Raw genomic sequence first — 23,760 nt, 5'->3', positions numbered from 1 at the left:
GATTATTTTTAGATTCATCAATTTGAATTCAAATAGATTTTGTTATTGTTGTTAGTATTAGCAAATATGATTTGAATGAGCCACTGAGATCAATGCACATTAAAATTAATCGATGGAAATTACAATGTAAACAATGATAAAATTAAACTGCACTAAACTGAATTCACAAAATTAGGCACAGTTTAGCAAACAAATATCCACCACAAATTAATACAAAAAGATATGTAGCAATAGATTTATTTAAAAAAGCTCCAGGAAATAAATACTGGACATTTCGAAGATAATGATTAATGACATATAGATTCATACTGTATAGCATGCCTTACTAAACACCTCAGATGCCCTTTTTTTAATAGATCAGATTATTATACATTTTGAACACTAATTTAAATAAGAATAAAATCATGAAAAGAAATATACAATATAATTTTGGAAGAAATCATTTAAATATATTATTTTATTGAAAATGTAATATCTTTATGTACAGACTCTCATACATACACACATACATATATACTATGGACTTTGAAATTCAATAGCCGAATAAAGAACTTTCAGAGAATGGGAAAAAAAACAATCTCTAAAAATAATACCAAATAATGTTCCTCTCGTAGTACCCCTTCCAACTCATAAAACACAACTAGTATTGCAACCTGGTTGGTAAACATTAAATTCACTTTGGAGAATATCAATATTTAATGATCTATACATTATTGCATCATCAGAGAGCTCCACAGAACAGTCTCATGACAAATAAGGATATCACATGAAAGGCCAATGGTTTTCCTATTACAGAAAATAGTGTTTCATGATGAAAACTGACTAAATCTACTGATATGATGAAAAGAGGAACCAAAACACATAAGGAAAAGAGAAATGCTGTGTTTTCCTTGCAGATAAAAGGAGGAAAACAGCACTGAAGTGCTGATGAATGAGCTTATTGACTACACAATACAAGACAACACATAAGTCAAAACTGCATCATAGACTCCCTGACAACATCAAGCCAATAAGTGAACACATACTGTCCTATGGTAAGATTTAGTATTGTTTATGACAAGGCCTTATGGCAGGGGTTCTCAACCTTTTGGGGTTGTAAACCATTTTTATTATTCAAGCATTAAGTCAATTTTAATGTTATTGACTGTAACAATAATTATATCAAATTAATCGGGCAGCCCTTCTTTGGCGCTCACGTTGTCTATTAAAAATAACAATATTTTTTTTAATTATTATTAATGTAGTACAAACTTAAAATATCTAAACAATGAAATTAACTAAAATATTATTAATTGACTTTGAATTACAATTCTAATTTAAAATTTAAATTCTCAATTAATTATTAATTAATTCAGATTTACTTAATTCTGTGAGCCATTTTAGCCGATCTGGAACTTCCAGGAGCCTTTGCTTTTGAATTAGACACACCCCCGTTTCCGAAACCCTGCCCACCAAAGACTGGCTCTCTGCGTCCTGTTGCCCATATATGGGCTTTCCTATGAACATGCAGAATGATTGACTCAAAGTCTTCTATTTAGCTAAACACATAATTTGGCCACTGCCATTTTTCTATGAAAAAAATCACTTAGAGTATCTTTAATATGTTTTTAAATGTAATAATATACCAAAAGTTGGATCACAGAAAACTTGCATGTTCCCATGTTTGGTCGTAACCCCTAGGTTGAGAACCTTTGCCTAATCGCATGTACTTGTCCAGAGTTGTTGGTTCAGTTGAAATGGAACACCATGATAATTCAAGTCTTTCAGGAAGCAGTTCAACACTTTTATTTTATTTTTTTATTATTTTTCATTTTCAAATGCAAAAATCCCTCACTAAGATGAAATCCTTCCTGGGTTTCTGAATGTGAGGACAGTAGAGGATAACGTTTTAAATAAATACACAATTGTTTTAAGATCTGCAGTTCGGCACACAGCATGTAGCATGGCATAGTTCAAGAAACATATGTTCCAAAATGGCCAGTCACATCAGTGCGGCACGAGGGCTCAGTAAGGCGCAAATAGAATGGAGCCTGTGGTGTGTCGCATGGGTCCCGGTGCGGCACGGAGAAAGGAGTGCGGAAGTGTGGCCGTCTGAAAGATAGAGGTGCTGGGACGATGGTGGAGGGTGATGGACGGGACTGTGGTGGGTGAGAAGGGTGTGGGGAGGAACGCCGGTGAAATGGGCTTCACCAAGTCATTCTGCAAGGCGAGCTTTGCCTGGACAAGAGAGAGAGAGAACAAGGATTCACTATATGCAATGCATAAATTAAATGAATAAAAACTGACTGAATACTGTTCACAAGACTCTTGACTGTAATTTTAAGGGTTAACTTCTGCCTCACCGTGACACAACAGCATGCCGTTGATTTGCTTGAAATACTCCTGAGGACACAGCACCAACAAAAGTGCCGCTGGTAAGAAACCTCTTCAAATTTTTTAACTGATCCCTGAATCTCTAGTTCTGTTTGATATGTTACTTTACATTTTAATTTCATATTTCCCACTTTAGCGCTCTGATAAACATTAAGTACTTCAGGTTAGGTTTTCTGACAGATGATCCAAAAACATGTGTTATTTGAATAACTTTTCACAGGAACAAATAAAATATAAATAAACCAAAAAAACAAATAATAAAACAAAAAAATAATGCACACCCAAGGTGGTAATGGCTGTCATGACATGCAGCAGAGTGACAGTTGCACCTCAGGTGTGCATTATTTTTTAACAATTCAACAGGTCGGAGTCAATTATTCCGTGGTAACCACACTTTAAGACATCGTTCAGGGTTTTATTTGAAGACATTTTCTGGTTTTCGTTCCTAAAACGCTCTTTGAGAGGAACTACTTTTTTCCGCCACAGATTCAGCATCTCACTTTAATACAGCAAGTTAGAACTAGCAACAGAAGCTTGCGCTGCTTTACTCGAGGACTTACTGGAGTAATAAGTTAGTGGGTTTGTGCATGTGTGGGGGAATTTGTATTTGAAGGATCGAAAGAGAGAAACTCTGAAAATGAGATATTGCTTCTGTGACTACCTTTTTTGTTGCAGCTCTCATCAGAGCTTTTCAAAATCGCCAAGATGTGTGTCGCCATATTCACATTATAAACCTTAACAAGTTTTTTTCATCCCCACTGAGATACAAGAGTGCACTGACATGATGACATTTTTTTCTCTCACGAGTATGTTTGGGCCTCAAGTGTGTGCGTTACGCATATAATGTGTCTCCACATGTATGGGAATATGTAAAGAGAGGGTGAGCGTGAGGGTTCTTCCCAGAGATATTTCAGATAAAGCACTTTTACATAGTATAGGGTGACTCTCCTCAACCACCACCAGTGTGCAGCATCCACCTGGATGATTCAACAGCAGCCATAGTGCGCCAGTACACTCACCACACACCAGCTATTGGTGGAGAGGAGAGAGTAGAGTTATAGAGCCAATTAATGATGGGGATTATTAGGAGGCCATGATTGAGAAGGGCCTATCGGGGAAATCTGGCCAGGACACCGGGGTTACACCCCTACTCTTTACGAGAAGTGTCCTGGGATTTCTAATGACCAAAGATAGACAGGACCTCAGTTTAACGTCTCATCCGAAAGACAGTGCTTTTTTACAGTATAGTGTCCTCATCACTATACTGGGCATTAGGACCCCACAAAGACCATAGGGCGAGCACCCCTGTTGGCTGCCCTAATACCTCTTCCAGCAACAAACTTAGTTTTTCCCCAGGAGGTCTCCCATCCAGGTACTGGCCAGGATCAACCCTGCTTACCTATAGTGGCAACCAGGCAAGAGCTTCAGGGTGATATAGCTGCTGTAAAGTGTATCTAGCTCTGATACAGCTCAAGCCTTCGTTGCTAATTTGAAAACGTTATTTTAGAACTAGCAATGAAGGATGCTGATTAGGGCAAAATACATTGAAACATTAAAAGTTATTTCGGATAATAGAAAATTTTGTACTGATCAAGTCGCAGGGGTGTGGCTCTCTTTGTTGGTCGTGACTTGAGTCTCAATGTGTGTGTGTGTGTGTGTAAGGGTGGGGAAGACGAGGGAGCGTGAGAGCTCTTTTTAACCAAAATGGAAATAAATGTAGGATATTATGTATGTATGAAGGAAAAATGTAGTGGTAGCCTGTAGGGCTCTTTGAAATAACTGAAATAATTTGGCGAAGTGATAAGAAACCATTATGTGGTCAAGACCTGGAACTACTTTATAGCTGTGCGTTTCCTTGAAAAATAATTGCACACCTTAGAACGTCCGTCAACCAATCAGAATCAAGCATTTAACAGACCCGTGGTATAAGGTTCTATTCATTAACATTAGTAAATGCATTCCTATATTTACACTGCATTTTCACATTGAGAATCAATGTGTTCATCCAAAAGCTGAAAAATTTGGCTTTCAGAGGCTTAATAAGATGCTTTTCAAACTGTTCTGAGACCAGTGCAGACAGACAGCACACTGGAGGTTAAGTCATTCATTAAATAGGGAGCAAGGGTGCATCCTATAGCTTTCTATGCAGCTAAGTATATTCAATCCTAAAATCCGACCACATGTTCAGTTTTATGCTGCAAATTATGTTTGTTCCACTCAACATGATTGGCAGAGATGGAACAATGATAATCAGTACATAGAATTTTATAATTAAAATGTTTATTTCAACATGATTTAATGACGCTGGCCATTACTTTGAATCAGAATTATGTATTAATCTTTCTCGAAAATCAGCTTCAATGTCTATAACGTCTCAAAAACATGAATGACCAACACTCCTAGACACATAATAAACTATTTGATAAAAAAACCTGACTTACTATAGCTTGATATTTCTTAAAATTTCATAACTTAGTCCCACTGAAAACATATGAGGACATATGTTGTTTGAAACACATTCTGCATACTGTTTACCAGAGGTCAGTAACTTATTGGACATGAAGTACTTTCCTTGTTAATCACTGTGATTGCTGTCACTTAATACTTTTTGAGGGCTACTGTGACATAAGCAATCACAAGTCATTGTAATGCATAAGCATCTAAAAGAGTCATTACTCAACCTCTGCTATAAATTGATGAATAAACATCTCATAACATTAATGAAATGCAAGTAACACTTGATTATAAAGAGTATAAATAATTAATTACTGCCAGAGAGTTGGAGCTCCGTTGCTGCTTGTTGTATGGGCTGTATTTGGGTTTTGTGGGTTTGCCTGCCACTTTATCCTTATGCCGCCTGCTAGAGATATGCTGTGAAATACAACACAAATTAACAATGTATTACAAATGACACGTTACATTTATGACCAAATGTAACAAACCAGCAAACAAACAAACATTCAGACAAAATTTAGGGAGCCAATTAATCAAAACGAATCAAACAAAAAGAATCAAAATACCATTCATAGTGCTATTGTTATTCATCATTATACATTACAACCTGTTGTATGTTAATGTAAATAATGATCATGCCAGAAGCAACCAAAGATGTAAAGGGTTTTGCTTCAGGATTTTATATTGGACATCAAGTGCAAATTTGTACCAAAAAGTGCACAGATGGAAACAAAAATGTATGCAAAATCATGGCCATTTATTTATATTATCATGAACTTAAGCCCAACAATACAGAAAATTATTACCATGACATAATAGATGATTTACATATTACCCATATTTAATGTAGTTCAGGTTATATTTTCTTGTTTTATATAGTTTTGTTCATGGTTTTCAAAGATGAGGGCATGTCACACAACCTGTCCATGTTGGCATCATCTACTTTGGCTAGCTTCTACCAAGTGACAGATGACTTTGCTGCAAAATATTGTGGAATCTGATTGGACGCGTAGCCTTTGATGTCAAAAACAAAAGATATGGGCTAAAAGTACTGTCAATTTAAAAATACAGAAAATTTAAGTGGTATCTACTTTCAAAGATTTTGCTTTTTAATTGATGGCAAATTGTCTTTAAAGCCTCATATACAGCAAATAAGCTGAAATAAAAATTAGACTTCTATATAAAGAACAAATGATGTTTTTCACATAAAGTGAGAAGACGACAAATTGAAGCAACATTTTTGCCTATTCTTGACTATGGTGATCTTTGAGATATGAATGTAAATGAAAAATGATAAAATATGGGAAGCGTTTTCTGCATACCTGCTTAAGTTGAACTTCTGAGTTGACATGGACATCACAGATTTCACAATGAAACGTCTTGTTTTGTAAGCCTGAGCCTTTGTTAAGTTGTGTTGCCTGCACTTTGAGTTTGGACCCTGGTCTGGGGTAGGCCTTAATGGGGCCAGCTCCATTTCGTGCTTCCAACATAGTTTTGTGCTTTGAACCTGAAGAAACATACAAAGCTAAATATTTTCTTTGGCTTAACAGGATTTTTTTATATATATATATTCATTCAATGTAATTGTAAGGCTTTGGCTGAATTGATTTGGTTGGATACAGCGTCCCTGTGGGTGTGTGAGCCTGAAATAATAAAACTTGATTCAAGCAAAAGCTAATTTTGAACACTCGGCTTTTAAATTAAATCACCAGAGAGCATGAATTTAATTGGTGACTCCTTATTTTTGTTAGCCCAAGGTATAGGAATATACAAGTAGGCTAAACAGTGTACATTAGCATAGCACAGTGTGTCTCTATTTTCAAATAATTTGAATTACTTAGATGGTTAGATGGCGTCACAATGCAACATGCTGAAGAGTAAACTTTAACATACAGTATATGTGTAAGAAAGATAATTGACATTTTCTAGATCTTCATATACATCATCATTTCATTATGAAATTTACTTCACTATGTCAATTTTGATTTATGTTTTACATGTAAGTAGGTAGATGGCATAAAATAATTCTGGGAATTTGCCATGTCCTGTGGTGTGACATGCTATACTCTATTTAAAAACAAATTATTTCATGACAATGATGCATGCAGATTTTATGACCTCATATTAATCGAGAAAAATCTGTCAAACCAGAGGACCATTTACAATAAAGTATTGAAGGTAAAAGGTGATTAAAAAATGGTGACCAGTTACAGCAACTAAAATGTATAATTTCCTTTATACTATGCATTCATATCATTTTTGTCCTAAAATCTTCATGTTTATAAAAAAGTTCATGAACATGTTAAGTGTCAACTAACCAAGTACAAGAGAATGGACAAATTCCCATTTTTACGATCTTTTCACTACAAGCACTTCTCTAATATATATATATATTTTATATATTAAGAGTATATTCTATTTCTATTCTATCTATTTTGTTTTGTATTGTATTATATTGTTATTTCCTAATCTGTGGTTTTTGTTTAATGTGGCAACATTTCAACAGTCCCTATGGTATTAATAATGTCCTATCCTATCCTATCCTATCCTATGCTATCCTATCCTATCCTATGCTTTCCTATCCTATCCTATCTAATCCTATCCTATCCTGTCCTGTCCTGTCCTATGCTATCCTATCCAATCCTATGCTATCCTATCCTATCCTATCCTATCTTATCCTATATTATCCTATCCTATCCTATCCTATCATATCCAATCCTATGCTTTCCTATCCTATCTTATCTTATCCTATGCTATCCTATCTAATCCTATCCTATCCTATCCTGTCCTATGCTATGCTATGCTATCCTATCCTATGCTATCCTATCCTATGCTATCCAATCTAATCCTATCCTATTCTGTCCTATGCTATGCTATCCTATCCTATCCTATCCTATGCTATCCTATCATATGCTATCATATTCTGTCCTATGCTTTCCTATCCTTCCCTATCCTATCCTAACCTATCCGATGCTATCCTATCCTATCCTATCCTATCCTACAGCAGTGTTTCCCAAATATTTTTGCAGTAAATACCCCCTCAGCATGACCAGCAAGGCTCAAGTACCCCTTCACTGACACAAAACCAAAGATGTGTAATAAAGGCTAAATATATTTTAACGTTATCTTTATGTTATACTATCCCATTGTACAAAATGAAAGAGGAAGTTGCCAGTTATGATATTAATTAATCAAAAACAACAACGACAAAATAAATACCCGGCCATAAGTCATGAAACTCACAGTTAGAACAGACTATAGACTACAGACTGTTAATTATACAGGGGACATTTTAACTTGGTACAAACAATTTCATTATTAGTTTTTCATAATTTTGGTAGACAGTACATCTCATATTTGAACATGCCAAACCAAACTTTCACTCTCAATCTCTCAAAACTTTTACATCTTGGCACTCAATTTCACATAATATAAGATCAATCTTGGGATTTTAAGTATAGATATCAAGATTTTTTAAATAAAGATCACGATTAATCAGAAAATCTATATTTTTACAGAGCCATAATTGTATTATTGTTATTTAAAGTGCTACATTTTGTTTATATATGGTTGGGAATGATGGTCCTACAGGGTTCCTACTGTCATGGTAATATAAAGCTGGAAATATCAGGTAAATTAAAAATAAGGATTAAAAGGCCTAGAGAAGACATGAAAATAAATGTAATCTTAAATAGTCATGGAAATTTATATAATAAATGTTCATTTTAATAGTTATAGTTTGGTCTAAAAAATTTCATTGGCTAGAAATTTCTCTTTAAGAGTGTGATCTCTTCAAAATTATATATAAAAAAAAATCCTTATCCAGTAATCCAACCGACTGGAAAAATCATATAAGTGTGGTTATATGGAAAATAATGGTTTAAAAAGTGTGGAAAAACTGAACCTATCTCTTGGAGGTCACCTCATGAGACAGCTTTAAAGAACGTAAAACAGTGTGAAAACTAATGTGATGCAGAGGCAGATGTTGGGCACACCTGTGTTGTGTGCCTCCAGCTGTGAAAGGGAGTTGACAGCCACTTTGCACAGCGAGCAGTACAGGAGCTTCTTTGCTTTCTCTTCTTCAGACTCCATGCTGGGCTCTGACGTGACTGTTGGTTCTGACGCTGGTTTGGAGGGGTTTTTCAGGGCCGCTGTGTGCCCTGCTGGCTCAGTGGGTGTGCTGGCATGCGTGGGTGCTGTCTTGCAAGAGCTGGGAACTAATGCCATGACGGGCACTGCAGGAGCTGGCACAAAGGCTTGCGGGAAGGCAGGGACTTTGTGTGCAACCAATGGCTCTACATTTCTCTCTGGAACATGGAGGAAAGAGCAAATCTGACAGTTAGCGATTAAGGCCTCAGCATGTTGTATTGTGCACTGACACATTTGTCTGTTTTGCATTGTTTTGTGTGTTAGGGTTTGATGTAAGGCCCACTCCGCCAGGCATGCACTCTAGTTTCTTTGTCAGATATGTTGCGCTTCACCCTGGTAGGTTCATCCTGCCTTCTAATGGCATAATGACTGCCTGGGTCCTTCATGCTCTGATGTGATAGGAAGCAACCCTTCAACTGTTCACCAGCCTTACACCCTTGTCATGCTCACGTCCGAATATGCATAATTCCCTACTATATAGTATGACAGAAGCAGTAAGTCAATTGAGTAGTATGTCCGAATCCTCAGTATTCATAAAACAGTAAGCGATTCAGATTCAGTACACACTCTGAAAGTATGACATTTCAGATGCAGCTATAGTGTTACATGCCTTTGGAGCAGTGTTATTACTGGGTGCAGCCATATTCTACAACTATTCATCCTGTACATACACTTATTCTTACTGCTCTTATAATGTTACCACACTGCACATAGCTGTACATACTGTACATATCTATCTATATGGTTCATACAGATTATCCATATTTACTGTTTTTCTTACTATATATTCTGCTAATACACTGCATATATCTATATTATTCTACTACTATTTTAAATATCACTGCTACTACATTGCACATATCTGTACATGTTGTTCATACACTGCTCATATTACATAGCCATATTTATTCTGCTCTTATAACACTGCAATATATTTTTGTACCTACCTATGCACCACCTATCTATACTTGTTTATCACATTGCACTTTTCTGCTTTTTTGCACTTCTGGTTGGACGCAAACTGCATTTCGTTGTCTTTGTACTTGCACAATGACAATAAAGTTGAATCGAATTATTGGTAATGAAAACTAAAACTAAATGAAAATATATTCATAAAAATTTCATTAAACTAAATTGGAAAATATAATATGCTTTTTCTATGAAATTACTATATAAAAATACCAAAAATAAAACATATAAAAAATTGTACAACATTTTTTACAAACTTGCCTTTGTTAACATAAAATGCCATTAGATAGCAATAATAACTGATGGCCATGAAAACTTTTATGCTGTTAAACATATTTAAATTATATAAGTTCAAACATGTACTTTGACAGCCCTAAAATCCTAAAACTAAAATAAAACTAAATGTTAGGGCTGTCGATTGAATGCGTTAACTCAGTGCAATTCATTTTATTAAAAATAACGTGCTAAAAATATTTACGCAATTAATCACAATGCCCCCGGACCATAATAAGGAAGATTCCTGAGAAATGCAAGCTTGTAGTACCAACTGTTTACTCCAGAGGGCAGTAAGTGAAATTTCCGCAGTATTGCAATGTGCAGTTTATACAGTGAACAAAACAACCATCCAGCAGACACCACAACACAAACATGCGTTACGTTCTTGCGCTCAAAACACTTGATGGAACGCAAATCCAAATTAAGGGATCTCAAGATGTGTTCTAAGCATTAAACTATATTTAACTTGACACAGTGACCTAAAAATGTTATGTTTATGATGCAACATACCCAGGGGCGAAAATTTCATCAAAATGTTGGGTGGGGACAATAAACATAACAATTCTCAAGAGCAATTTTTGAAGGGGACACCAAGGGGTTTTTTGTTGTTGCCCCGTTTGCATTTGTATTATTTTATTTCTTAAACAATTATTTTAAGAATATATCATTATATTATTTACAATACACATATTTTAATGATATTTTAGGGGGGGACAACCCTCAGATAGTCCTGACCCCCCCGACCCCCCAGCGAATTCTGCCTATGAACATACCCGAGACGCTACACAAGCATGTCTGACACACCTTCATAGTAAATCTCCAGCTGATTGACAAATTCACTTGCGAAATGGATTGCTGTGAACTGTATGCCAATGATTGGCTTATGATCTATAATATGGTAGTAAACAATACATTGTATTCTAAAACTTTTTGTATTGTCTTATCAATGATTAACTCTTCTGCCACAAGAATGTAATGCATTTTAATTATCTGAATATTTTATATATATATATATATATATATATATATATATATATATATATATATATATATATATATATATATAAATTTAATATTTCAAGATAACCATGTATAATTATTTCATCATTATATATTGAATTATTGTTATATGAGGGTCTTTCTCATCAAATATTTGTATATGCGATTAAATGCGATTAATTGCGATTAATACCATGTAATTAATCGATTGACAGCCCTTCTAAATATACTTTAAAACGAAAGTTAAAATTAAATTAGAAAATGCCAAACAAAAACCTAACTAAAACTGACAGTCACTGAGTGAAAACTAACAAAAAACGATAACAGTACAATAAGGTTGTATTCGTTAACATTAGTTATAAGTATTAATATCAGTTACCATTAACTAACACTGAACAATAATTTTACAGCATTTATTAATCTTGGGTAATGTTAATTTAAACATACCTGTATACTACTACATTTTTTAAATAAAAGTTATATATGTTAACATTTGTTAATGCATTATTAAGTTTTATAAATTAACATTAACCAAGAAAAATAAATGCTGTAAAAATGTATTGTTACTTGTTAGTTCACAAACGTTAACAAATAGTACCTTTTAGTAAAGTGTTTAATTTAAACAAACTAAATTGAAAGGAAAAACAAAATTATTATAATAGCCCTAGGAAGGATCACTATGCCTATATGTCTGATCTTAAAAGACACGACCCCTGGATCGCCCACCACCTGTATACCATCTTCATTGTGTTACATGCCATAAGCGGCCTTACAAGCACTTGATTCTGAAGCCTGTCCTCTCCACCCACTCTCTAGGAGGCCTCTAGGGGGATGATCCGCTAGTTTATATGAATGTCACACTCTCATGAGTTTTTCCCTCAGGACTCACAGAAGCCAGAACAGACTAATGTTCCCCCATACAGTGACATTACACTCGCTGACACTAACCTGAACCTCTAGGCTGGAACTGCTGCTCATTTGCATGTATTTTTCTCCAAGTTTTAGTTTATTTTTTCAAAATACTCCAAAGAAGTGTGGTTGGTAGACGTGAATACACATGTTTGAATTTCAGTATTATCTTTGTTTCTGTTCACACTATTTTTGCTGTGAGTCATAGGGCACCTAGTGTAGCCAAATAATAAGAAAACAGAAATCTGAGATAAATTGGAAAGTACAACTATATGGCAAAGCTTTTCAAAACAAACAGAAATCATAGACTCTCTTCCAAAACCTAATGAGCTGCATAGCTGTCCACTGCCTTCTAAGGCAGCATCCTAACTGAAATGGAAAATCACAAGTGATGGACGCATACTATGGCAGCAACATTGTGTGTCACATAAATAGAGTTCGCAGTTCACAGCTCAAATATTATTTCAATAGAGACTGATACTCTAATGACCATAAAAATATGTAGCATACACAAAAATAGGGTAAAATAGGAATGGGCGATATGACCAAAATCCTATATTATAGTATGAGAAATGTTAAATAATAGCAACAGTATATATTACAATGTAGTATTTTTTTTTTTATCAACAAAAAATGGTTTATATGTTACATTACAAAGTGATAGGTCTGGGACATATAAGTAAAAATGTATATATGGTCAATAACAAAATATATGACCATATACACATTTTGATGGAGAGTGAATATAATACTTCTAAAATAATTAAAGTGCACTTATAACAGGGACAATCCCCCCGGAGTTAAGTGCCTTGCTCAAGGACACAATGGTGGTGACTGTGGGGATCGAACCAGCGACCTTCTGATTACCAGTTATGTGGTTTAGACCACTACACCACCACCACTCCTAAAACATTGCTGGAGAATTCCAAAATACATACCGCGATATATACGGAATAGAAAAATCTCTATGTTGGTTGACATTTATGCCTTCGCCATGATATACTGTATTTTGCCAAATGCCTAAATCGTACCGCCTGAACAAAAAAATTATCTGTATTATATATTTACAACCAACATCACCCTCGCTTTTTTCATTAATCTTGCCATCAACTTTTTTTTAAGCAAATTTGGCCAAACTAATCCTACCAAAACAAAATTCATATAAGGAGAATGCATATGATGCCTTAAAATGCTGCCTATGTAGGCAGCTCTCTACATTTTGGCACAAAGCCATGGTAATGACAATTGCCACTTGTTGTTTGGATTCAGATCAAGCAATGACCGCAATGTTGAAACAACCTTGCTACATCCTTTCAGAGTCTCAGATACTGAACGAGTCTTGCATCTTACAAAAACTGAGAGCAATTTCTATGCGCACACATCCCAGAATAATCCAAAACACTCCTTTTTAAAACATTACATAAAACAGGCTCTTACGTAAGGCACTGTAGCTGGCAATTTTAATGATTTAGTCCTTGAAGTTTTCCCATGTAAACTAAATCTGACTTCATTCTCTGTTGCCAGGGTTCGTGGGAGACGGCAGCAGCCCCCCTGCGTCGGAGTCCATGCTCAACTCTGCGCTAATGCAACGGCATGACAGCGAGGACCCATAAGCCATCTGTGAATCAGGCTGACATTCATTTGGCCTGATTTGTGCAAAGACACTGCATACCAATGAGGAACATCACTGCCTAATAAATGAGGCGCACCCGAATCTGTCTGCACCCAAGTCTGTAGATAGAGAAAGAGAACATTTGGAAAGCATGCACTGGCTCAGATTTGCACCCTGTAGGCAATGTGTCTTAGTACATCCCAGCCCCTGATTCTTAATCAGACACAAGTGCCTTGAGTGGGTCACAGCATGGCACAAAGTTCAGATGATTATGTTCTTTTGAAATGTAACACAAATCTAATTCAGTCAAATCAAAAGCTGGGACAAAAAATATCTCCACCCCAGTAGGCATTTTCTCTAAGACCGACTGCAAGTTCTAATTCCATATGTATTTAAACGCACACATTTACATTTATGCATTTAGCAGACGCTTTTATACAAGCGACTTACAGTACACTTATTACAGGGACAATGCCCCCGGAGCAACCTGGAGTTAAGTGCCTTGCTCAAGGGCCCAACAGTGGCATCTTGGTGGTGCTGGGGCTTGAACCCCCGACTTTCTGGTCAGTAACCCTGAGCCTCAAACACTGAGCCACCACTGCCACACAAAAAAGAAAAGAAAGATAATGCGCAGGAAACTCAATATGCATGTAATGATGGATCAAGCTAACTGAGCTGTGCGAAAATTGATCTGTAGCTGGCATGATAAAGCATATGGCTGATCACCATCTCTGCATGCTCTCATGGGGGAAGGTCCTTACCTCAGCATATGTGCTTCTCAGACACGACAAGTTGTTTCCAAACATCAAAAACACATTTTAAGCATGACAGATGCCCTTGGTCACATAAACTCTGGCCAAGCGCACACTCTAAAGCCTAAATTAAACAGTGGAAGAAGCCAATCTTTTTTCCTGAAAGAACTAAAGCACCCTAGCCTGTGTTTATAGTACGTGTGGCATCATTTTAAAATTAGTTAAATTAGGAAGATAAATACATTTCATGATCATTTTCTCCAACTCTATGTGTTGTAGATTTGTATGTGATTTAGTTGATTCATGTTAATTTTGAGAGGAAAGTGGTTAATTTAGTGATTTTTGGGACATGTTCTTCTTCCTGGTTTGAAATCAACATTGAGAATATATCACGTAGATGTGACGTATATGCTTTAGATTTACACTACATTGGAGCACATCCACGTCATTTGTTTCTCTCAATATTATTCATGAGACAGGTGCTTTTTCAGCCAGGCGTTGGTCACTAATATGACATTGCATGGTTTAAAAGCACACAAAGAAAGTTGAATGTTTTCTTTCACATAACTGACATGTTCATCATGAACTGATAACCCTTTAAGCTCTGAGTGTGTTTTTAAAGATATCCTGTTTCAGTGGTATACCCAAAATTAAAAGCTTTACTCCAGATAGAAAAAAAGAAAGAATATATATAAAATCAAGGAGGGTCAAGTGTCTGGTATCATTTTAAAGAAAACATTTTAAAAAAATTATGATATAGCCTAAACTGATGAAAAATCACAAAAACTTGAGCTAAAATTATTATTTTTTTTCTTCTTTTTCTGATTTGACATAATATATCTGAGGGTGTAAATAAGGTAGCCCATAAAAACTGCTTTTGTTTTGTTCTCAATCGTGTCACGTGTAACTGTAAAAACATAAATAAAAAATAAATAATACAATTTTGTTTTGATACGACAAAGCAATCAAATGTTATAGTACTACAAAAATAATTTATCCTAGTCTCCGAAAGCCTCTCCAAGTAAATAAATCACAATAATTGTACATAACAACTAATTACACATACAAACACAATGATGACTACAAGTATGCTCTCTCTCCAAAGCATGCAGGCATAAGTAATGAGATCTCATTCAGTTCCATTCTGTGTCACTGAGTCTGTCTCATGTGCATGGCGCCATCTCCTAGTGGCCATATGTAATCAGAGTGAACAATCCTCTCTGCCTATATTTGGATGACTTCCACCTCTGGTTGCAACGATCTGAATCCTAATACCATTGGTTTCATGATCCATGATGCTAGACAACGTATACTACATAATTTCTGATAAAGTCACCTGATCCAGGAAAGCTAACATGTTTTTAGCCAGATAGCACATTATGTGCTTCGTGTGGATTATCTAATGATCTAAGCATCCGATTACATTGTGTGTGGGCTCATTTAAAGATAATCGCATCGTCTAAGTAATGGTATGTATTTTATGTTACTTTTATTTCTGAATTGTATTATGAGCTTACAAACCAGTGTATAATATATTTGTACATTCTGTAGCATGTAGTTGTGATTTACAGCATGCATTTGTGGGAAAATGTTATGCTGTCCACTCTTTAAAGCGTAATAAAACTGGATGAGAAAAACAGTTGATGTGTCCTCTCCCCTCTTCCCCCTCACTCTGCTGCTTACCACGCTCATTTAACTCACTTAAAACTATGGTGAGAACTGACCTGTGTTGAAACAGGGTTTTCATGACACTTTAAAATACGAAAGGGCGAAAAGCCAAGCACACACCTTTTACAAGACATTCTTCGCAAAGAGGTATGCACTACATATAATCATTGTCTTGTTTTCTGGTCAAAATATCTAAACATCCTTAAAGCAAGATATATTTACTTGAGAAGCAAAACTGATGTTAAGATGTTTTCAGAGAATATATCTGGAACCAAGTTTATTTTTTTATCCCATTTGGCAACCACCTTTTTTTGAGCAATAAACTCAATTTAAGATTAATACTTTAACAGATCTTAATATCTTATGCAATTTTATGTCTGGATATTTTAACTGCAAAACAAGGCAAAGTACTCAACAAAATGTTTTTTTGCGTTGTGTATACAAACATATACCAGTGGAGAATAAACAGTGGCAGGGTTAGTGCATCAGGATAAGAAGCATGGAAGCAAACACACATACAGACATGTATAATCACACAATCACTGTTAGGAAGAGGATGGAGAGGAGAATAGGAAGAGGAGAAGATCTGGAGCAAGAACAAAAGAAGCTATTAACCTGGTTGCTCAGAGCTGCTGGCAGTGACTGCAGTGCAGGAGATGGTGGAAGTTGTGGTGATGTTGGTGATTGTCTTTGAGCTGCTATCCTGGGTGGCAGCACTTTTCTGCTTATTTTTCGTGGAGTCCTGTGCTTTGAGCTTCTTGGCATGTTTACTGCCTTTGTAGTGCGCCTCGGCTTGGCTCTACAAAGGAGAACAAATGAACCATCCAATCAGGCTCATTTCTAGGTCTACCATCATGGAGAGCAATCACACAAAACTCAAACAAGCTTTCAGTAGCAGGCACTGTTGCAATCAAGGTAACAATGAAAATGGGGTGGCTAAAGCAATGTTGATTTGCAATGCTGGGATCGGAGAAGAATTTTCTATAACCCAAGAAATAGAGCTGGGCACCATGTGTTTTGAGTGAATTTTTCTTAATAGAGAAAGTTAAATGGCCGTCAATAGAAGGTACTCAGTGAGGGCAGTTAATGGAGAGCTTGCTCATATCTGAAATAAGTGAAGATTTAAACTTAAAATTGCTGCTACACACTCAGTGAGTAAAATAGAGATGGCAGGAGATTTAGGGAGAGGGAACGAGAGAGAGAGAGAGAGAGAGAGAGAGAGAGAGAGAGCAGGAGTTTATGAAGGATTATGATTCCTTTGAATATCTGACTGGTATGAATTAGCAGTGCAATTTCTCATTTTTATGACATCAAAGCGACAAAGTCCCGAAAGATCTACATATGGATTTTCTCTCTAAATGCTGATACTCTATCAAATTCACTAACTGCAGGTTTAAGAGATTTCTGCCAATTCTGGGAAAACCCAGACTACACATCTTAAGGATGTTTTCCTTGCAGACAATATAAAGAGGAAGTTAAATGTAGCCTAAAGATTTAAGTTGTCTAAGTGGTTGAACAATGATTACAGGAGTCTATTGAAATATAAGCAATAACATTACATTTCTATTGTGTAGATTTGAATGGTTCTTCAAACACATATATGGAAGATGTGGATCAACAGGACAAGGTGAATTTTTTTATAAATGCAACAAATCATTTCAGAAGAGTATTGGATGTGCCTCTATTGAAAGAAACATATTAACTTTACTAGTTGATACATATATACATTTGATCAAAACAAACATACAAACAAACAGGCAGATGAATATCCATAGTAAAGCATGCTGCCAGAGCCAACACCATGTTGTAAAGGTGCAGTGACTAAAGAGGTGTCAAACAAAACACATTTTGTTTATTTTTCTGTGGCAAGAGAAAATAGCTGCTGTTCACAGATTTGACAATCACATAAACATGAATTGATCCAATTGAGACAGAGCTGGAAAAATATGAAATATAGTAAGAAAGAAAGAGAGAGGGGGAAAAGAAAACAAGGTGCATAACATCCATTTACGATTTCTGAGGCCCCAAGCAACCGACTAACCTGGCGCCCCATTTCATTAAAATTGATTTTATATCTTAATTGTAAATTCATCTTATAAGCCGTTGTAGCCAAGTACATTCAAATGTTTAATGAAATAAAAAATGAGTTAAAAATAAGTAATGCATGTTTTCCAGTTTTTCCATAAATCAGTGAAAAAAAGCTATATTTACCTACATATACAGTATATATATATATATATATATATATATATATATATATATATATATATATATATATATATATATATATATATATATTTTGTGAACATGGTGTGCAAAACCTACTAATTCACTCAATAACGTTTTGGAATTCGGTTGTTATTTATTAATATTTTAACCTATCAATTATAAATTTCTGTCCAGTTTGTCATTCTAGTATAATACCGTATTACTATTATTACTTTGAGTATTTGTTGTATATATAATAGTAATATAGTAATACATTCCTGCCTCATTTACTTTCATCTGAAGCTTATATTCTAACACTGCAGTGCATTGTTCACCATGTTGCAAAAGTCAGTTTTTTTTTGTAGGCATTATAGGCAACATTAGCAACAGTAAACATACAAGGCACGGCGGCCCCTCAGCACACTAGAGCAGAAGGGGAAAAACACAATGGCGTTTATCAAGTGCTGAAACTTTGCTTGGTGCAGAACAATCTGGAATTATGTTAAACATTGTAACAGTCCCCTCTTTGCAACCTGAACTTGTTCAGAATGTTAAATCTTTGTGACTCATATGCTAAAAACAATCTAGACGCAGCACAACGAATAGAACAGAGCGTAGGTGTCTCGACATGCGGTTTTAAAACCTGAAGTTCTTATTAACTTGCGTGAGACACTGAAGAAACAGCGAGATGCAGTGCAGCAGTCACGGAAGTTCGTCCAGCGCGTGTTTACATAGGAAAAACAGTGCAGATGCACACAAAAACACGTTCATGTGAACGTCCCCTAACTCTTCTGTTTGCATTTATATGAGAGTGTGTGGGCAAAACAAGTTCAGAAGGCCCATATAGTGTTTCATAAATTACAAACCCGAACCCAAAGTCCTACTTGAAAAACTGAACCTGCCGGACCTCAAACGTGAACCATTCTGAGAGCTCGTGTAGAACAACATGTCACTCAAGCGGTTTTTGCAAGCTTTCCTAAGGGGCCAGTGGCCCCCTGACATCCGGCGCCCCATGTAATAACGTGGTTTGCGCGGTAGTTAAAACTGCTACTGATTGCAACAATGGAACAGATTGCTTGTTCAAGTGACAGGCATGAGACTCAAACTGATGTACTGCTGCAGACAGTGACAAGTAAGGGTGAGGTGACAACCCAGGGTGCTTTTTCTATACTGTGCTGAGCAAATGTTTGCATCTCCTGTGACCTGGATTAAGGGCACTTGACATTTATAAAATGACTTTCTCCCTGGCTAAGTGTGTGCGTAAGTTTCAAAATATCAAGGATTTTTTTTTGCTCAATTCTAACAATCATTGGGCAATCAGCGTAAAACATGAGCTGAACAAATGTACAATTTAATTCATAAAATCAGTCTTATGTAAATTGACTCACTCCAAGAAAACTAAGATTAGTTTTACAAACAATTTACACAGAAATCCACCCTATTCTTGTTTCATGAATTGTCGCAATGCAGCAATTTACATAAGAATGGTTAGATGATCTATTTACACAGAAATGTGTTTTCTCTTGTTTCATAAAATTGTCACATTTGTCACAAAGAACAATTTATGAAAGATTTACACAGAAACTCATTCTGCTCGTATATCACAAATTGGCACATTGCAATGCAGTTTCATGAATTATTAGAACACAAAACGGATCGTAAGAAAGAAGTTACGAACAATTTAGACATTCATTTGTTGAACTTCTGTTTCATGAATTGTTGCAATACAACAATTGTGTAAGGAAGTTTTTTTTAAATTATTAATACAGAAATTTTCTCTGCTCATGTTTCGTGAATTGTTGCAATGCAGCAATTTACCTTAGAATAGTTCTACAAACAAGTTACACAAAAATGTGTTCTGCTTGTGTTTTGTGAATGAGGCCCAATGAGTGTATCTGACATTCTTCGATAAATATGTACAAGCTTTATTAATATCTATTTTGCAAACTGTCTTTGCAACAACAGTAGGACATGTACAAGCAAACAGTAAAATGCTTACATAGGCAATAAGCGCCTGTAAGCCATTCTGCTGATATCTGCAAACAGGATCTGCCAGCAATATTAGTGCATTGCCCTACAGCTCTATGTGTATCCTCTTCAGTGCTCATGTACAAGAGACCTGTCAAAAACATACATACCTACACAATGTTATAGCTTGTTATATGACAGTTAATCTTTTAGGGAGTCTGTTTTATCATGCATACATGCTTCAGCAGTTTTCACAGGCCTAGCGGATTCAATAAACTGACTAGCCTCAGATGGGGTCTCACTGTCAGAAATATTATTATTTTAAACATGTTCTTTTTTTCATTGTTACTATCTGCTCCCTCTTCGATACCTCTTATCTCTCTCACACAAGCACAAAAATAACTATTGTAAGAAAGCTGTGGATGTTTAAAGATGATGTGTGTAATTTCTGCTATATTTAAATACAGGAAATCCTAAGCTGTGTCCCAAATGATGCTCTATACACTATGCACTTACAATATATACACTATGCACTCAGCCATGTACATTTTCACAGTGTAGTATCATCCAAAATGGAACACTTCGTTTTTTTTTTTGTTTTTTTTCACTCCACGGAAGCATTCGCTGTTTAATAGCTGATGGAAGTGACATTTCAAACGCATGTGATGAGTTGATTTAGCGCGTTAGCCAACCTCAGTTCAACACTTGTATCTCAAACTACATACATATTCACACAGCATGGGTTGATGGTAAAGCATTTAACTTACATTTGTATGGTGCTGTCTCTACTGATGTTTCTCTACTGATGTTGTTCGATTCTCCATAATCTACTATTGTTTTGTCAGACCAGCAATACAGCCAAGTACTCTGCCCCTTCCACTATGCAAGCCGCAAGCACTGAGTGCATGAAATGTCCAAAATTCCATACTGCTTTGACGGTTGAAGAACTGCATCGTCTGGGTACTCTTAGAACCTTACTACACTAAATAATAAAGTAGAATAGTGTAGAAGTGTGCAGTTTGGGACATACCACTAGTTTAATGTGCATAGACAACTTTAAGGGAGCAATTTGTATGTTGACTTCTTAAAGAGTGTAAACGCTGTGGCTCTTTCAAAACATTTAAAAATGTGCGATTTATATGTTGATTGCAAAATATTTGAGACAGAATGAAAACAAGGTTACTTTTGGAGGATTGTCAAGTGAAAAAGATGACTTTTGGCGAAATTACACACTTTACCTTTAAACGTATGTGTTTGTGTGTGTGTGCATGTGTGTATGTGTGTGTGTGTGTGTGCCGCGTGTGGGCATGTTAATATGTTTATATCGTTTACAAGGACTTTAAGGAATTTTTAGGTTACAAACTGGTAATTACAAGGTTATTATCCTATAAATGTGATTAATGAGGACATTTCTAGTGTCCCCATAATTTAAATCGCTTAGAAATCATACTAAACAATGTTTTATTGAAAATGTAAAAATGCAGAAAGTTTTTTGGAAGGGTTAGGTTTAGGGGATAGAATCTATAGTTTGTACAGTATAAAAGTCATTATGTCTATGGAAAGTCCTCATAATGATAAGTAGACCAACATATGTGTGTGTGTGTGTGTGTGTGTGTGTGTGTGTGTGTGTGTGTGTGTGTGTGTGTGTGTTGTTGGTGATTGTGCAGGCAACAGATATGGTCTTGCATTGCTTTGCATGGCCTGCCCTGGGCTGAATCACTAACAATCTCAAATGATTCAGCCAATTATGCGACATAAGGTTCTATGTGTTTCGTGTTAACAGCTGTTCATTTGTTATTTTTCTGAGGGGCACAAGTCCTTGCCACATAACTTCTGCTTAACAAAACCATTCACTGAACAATGTCAAACAGCAATAATTACTATTTTCAGCAATAATTTATTCTATTTTCCCTTACCCCTTATTTCACCCTTTAAAATATTTTTAAGCATAATAACTACCTAAAATCGATGATAAAATCACGCCTTTAAAATCTTAAACCTTTTAGCCAATTTCCATTCTCAGGTTCCTTATCTGAGTGTACAAACAAAATACTTAGTTTTTTGATGTTCACAGTAGAACATGAAAACACTTTTTGAACATTTTTCCTTTCTCAAACACAAGACATCAGAATGTGTGTGTTATGTGCAGATTGATGTTTTAGCAGAAGATGCCTTGATCTGTACGGGGCTTCCATCCTCTTAAAGGTGTGTATTTTTTTAATGTAAAAATATTTTCTTTTATATGCAGAGGAGGCTTCGAGTAAGCTATTTGTAGGTTGATTCCCCACAAAAATATCATGGCTCTAATGTACTAACAATACATTGCACAGTTTGTTCCATTGTTGTTCCCGTTTCTGTTTGTCCAACCAATGAGAGATGGGTGGAGCATTAAGGAAATCTGTAGTTAAACAGGTTAGTTCAGGAAACACTCGTAGAGCAGAAATTATACACTTCACCTAACTACTTCTAAAGAGACAAATGATAAGACTCTTCAATTAGGGTGGAGTAGAGAGCAACTTAACGACTCAACTAACATTTTTTTAATTAGATCTGATTTTATAATTAGTCCTAACTATATACTAAACAGAAATACAAAATAACATCAACAGAAACCCAATTTAATGTTTCGAATTTTCATAAAAGAACCATTTATTACAACAAAACTGTTTTGTTTATCTTTATCTACATGTGAACAATTAGTCAATAATTATGTAATTATTCTAATAACTACAGCCTGTTGAATTACAATAAATTCAACTGCATTACTGCATTCGTTATTGCATTATCACCTCAAGTTGTGCATTATTTTTCAATAATTCAACAGGCCGGAGTCAATTATTCCACTTATACCATGGTTAACACACCTCAAGACATCTTTGAGGGTTGTATCTCATGACATATTCAGTTTTGCTTCCCTAAAACACTCTGAGTATAACTACTTTCTTACACCACAGATTATATTATACAAATTGTTTGTCATTCCTATCTGACTTACTTAGCCAATGTCTGCTTTATTTGGTTATTTTGCTGTGGTAGCCTGTACGGCTCTTATAATAACTGAATAACTAACTGATACGACATGGAACTACTTCATAGCAGTACGTTTACTGAAAAATAACTGCACACCTTAAAACATCTTTCAACCAGTCAGGATCAAGCATTCAACAGCCCCATTCATTATTAGGGCTGAAATGATTAGTCGAATAGTCGTTTGATCTCATTTAACGCAACATGAGATCATTTAAACGCTAATGATGATGCGGGAGAGCAGCACTTCAGCTCGTGCTTGATCGAGGAGAGGAAGAGAACACCGCTCACAATCCAGATGCACTCTAAACTTCAAGCTGTAATCCAACTGTAATCAAACTCCAAACAGATTAAGGTGATGTAGATTGCAAAGTATGAGGGACTTATAATAGAAAA

General features: G+C 35.7%; 1 protein-coding gene across 3 annotated transcripts in view; it reads right to left on the bottom strand.

Moving 5' to 3' along the window:
- Positions 1-221: 221 nt before the first annotated feature.
- LOC127655273 (zinc finger protein 385B-like) overlaps positions 222-23,760 on the bottom strand; it is a 186,732-nt gene continuing 163,193 nt past the window's right edge. For all 3 annotated transcript variants that reach the window (XM_052142983.1, XM_052142982.1, XM_052142984.1), the window contains 5 exons: positions 16,777-16,960; positions 8,823-9,134; positions 6,150-6,334; positions 5,143-5,244; positions 222-2,217 (listed from right to left, as the gene is read on the bottom strand). In XM_052142983.1, the coding sequence (XP_051998943.1) occupies positions 2,005-2,217; positions 5,143-5,244; positions 6,150-6,334; positions 8,823-9,134; positions 16,777-16,960 (996 nt within the window). In that variant the 3' untranslated portion in view covers positions 222-2,004. The remainder of the gene's footprint in view (positions 2,218-5,142; positions 5,245-6,149; positions 6,335-8,822; positions 9,135-16,776; positions 16,961-23,760) is intronic.

Source organism: Xyrauchen texanus, chromosome 14 (genome assembly GCF_025860055.1).
Source record: "Xyrauchen texanus isolate HMW12.3.18 chromosome 14, RBS_HiC_50CHRs, whole genome shotgun sequence".
Lineage (NCBI taxonomy): Eukaryota > Metazoa > Chordata > Actinopteri > Cypriniformes > Catostomidae > Xyrauchen > Xyrauchen texanus.
The sequence above is the reverse complement of the archived record's forward strand: the minus strand, read 5'-3'. Positions and strand labels throughout refer to the sequence as shown.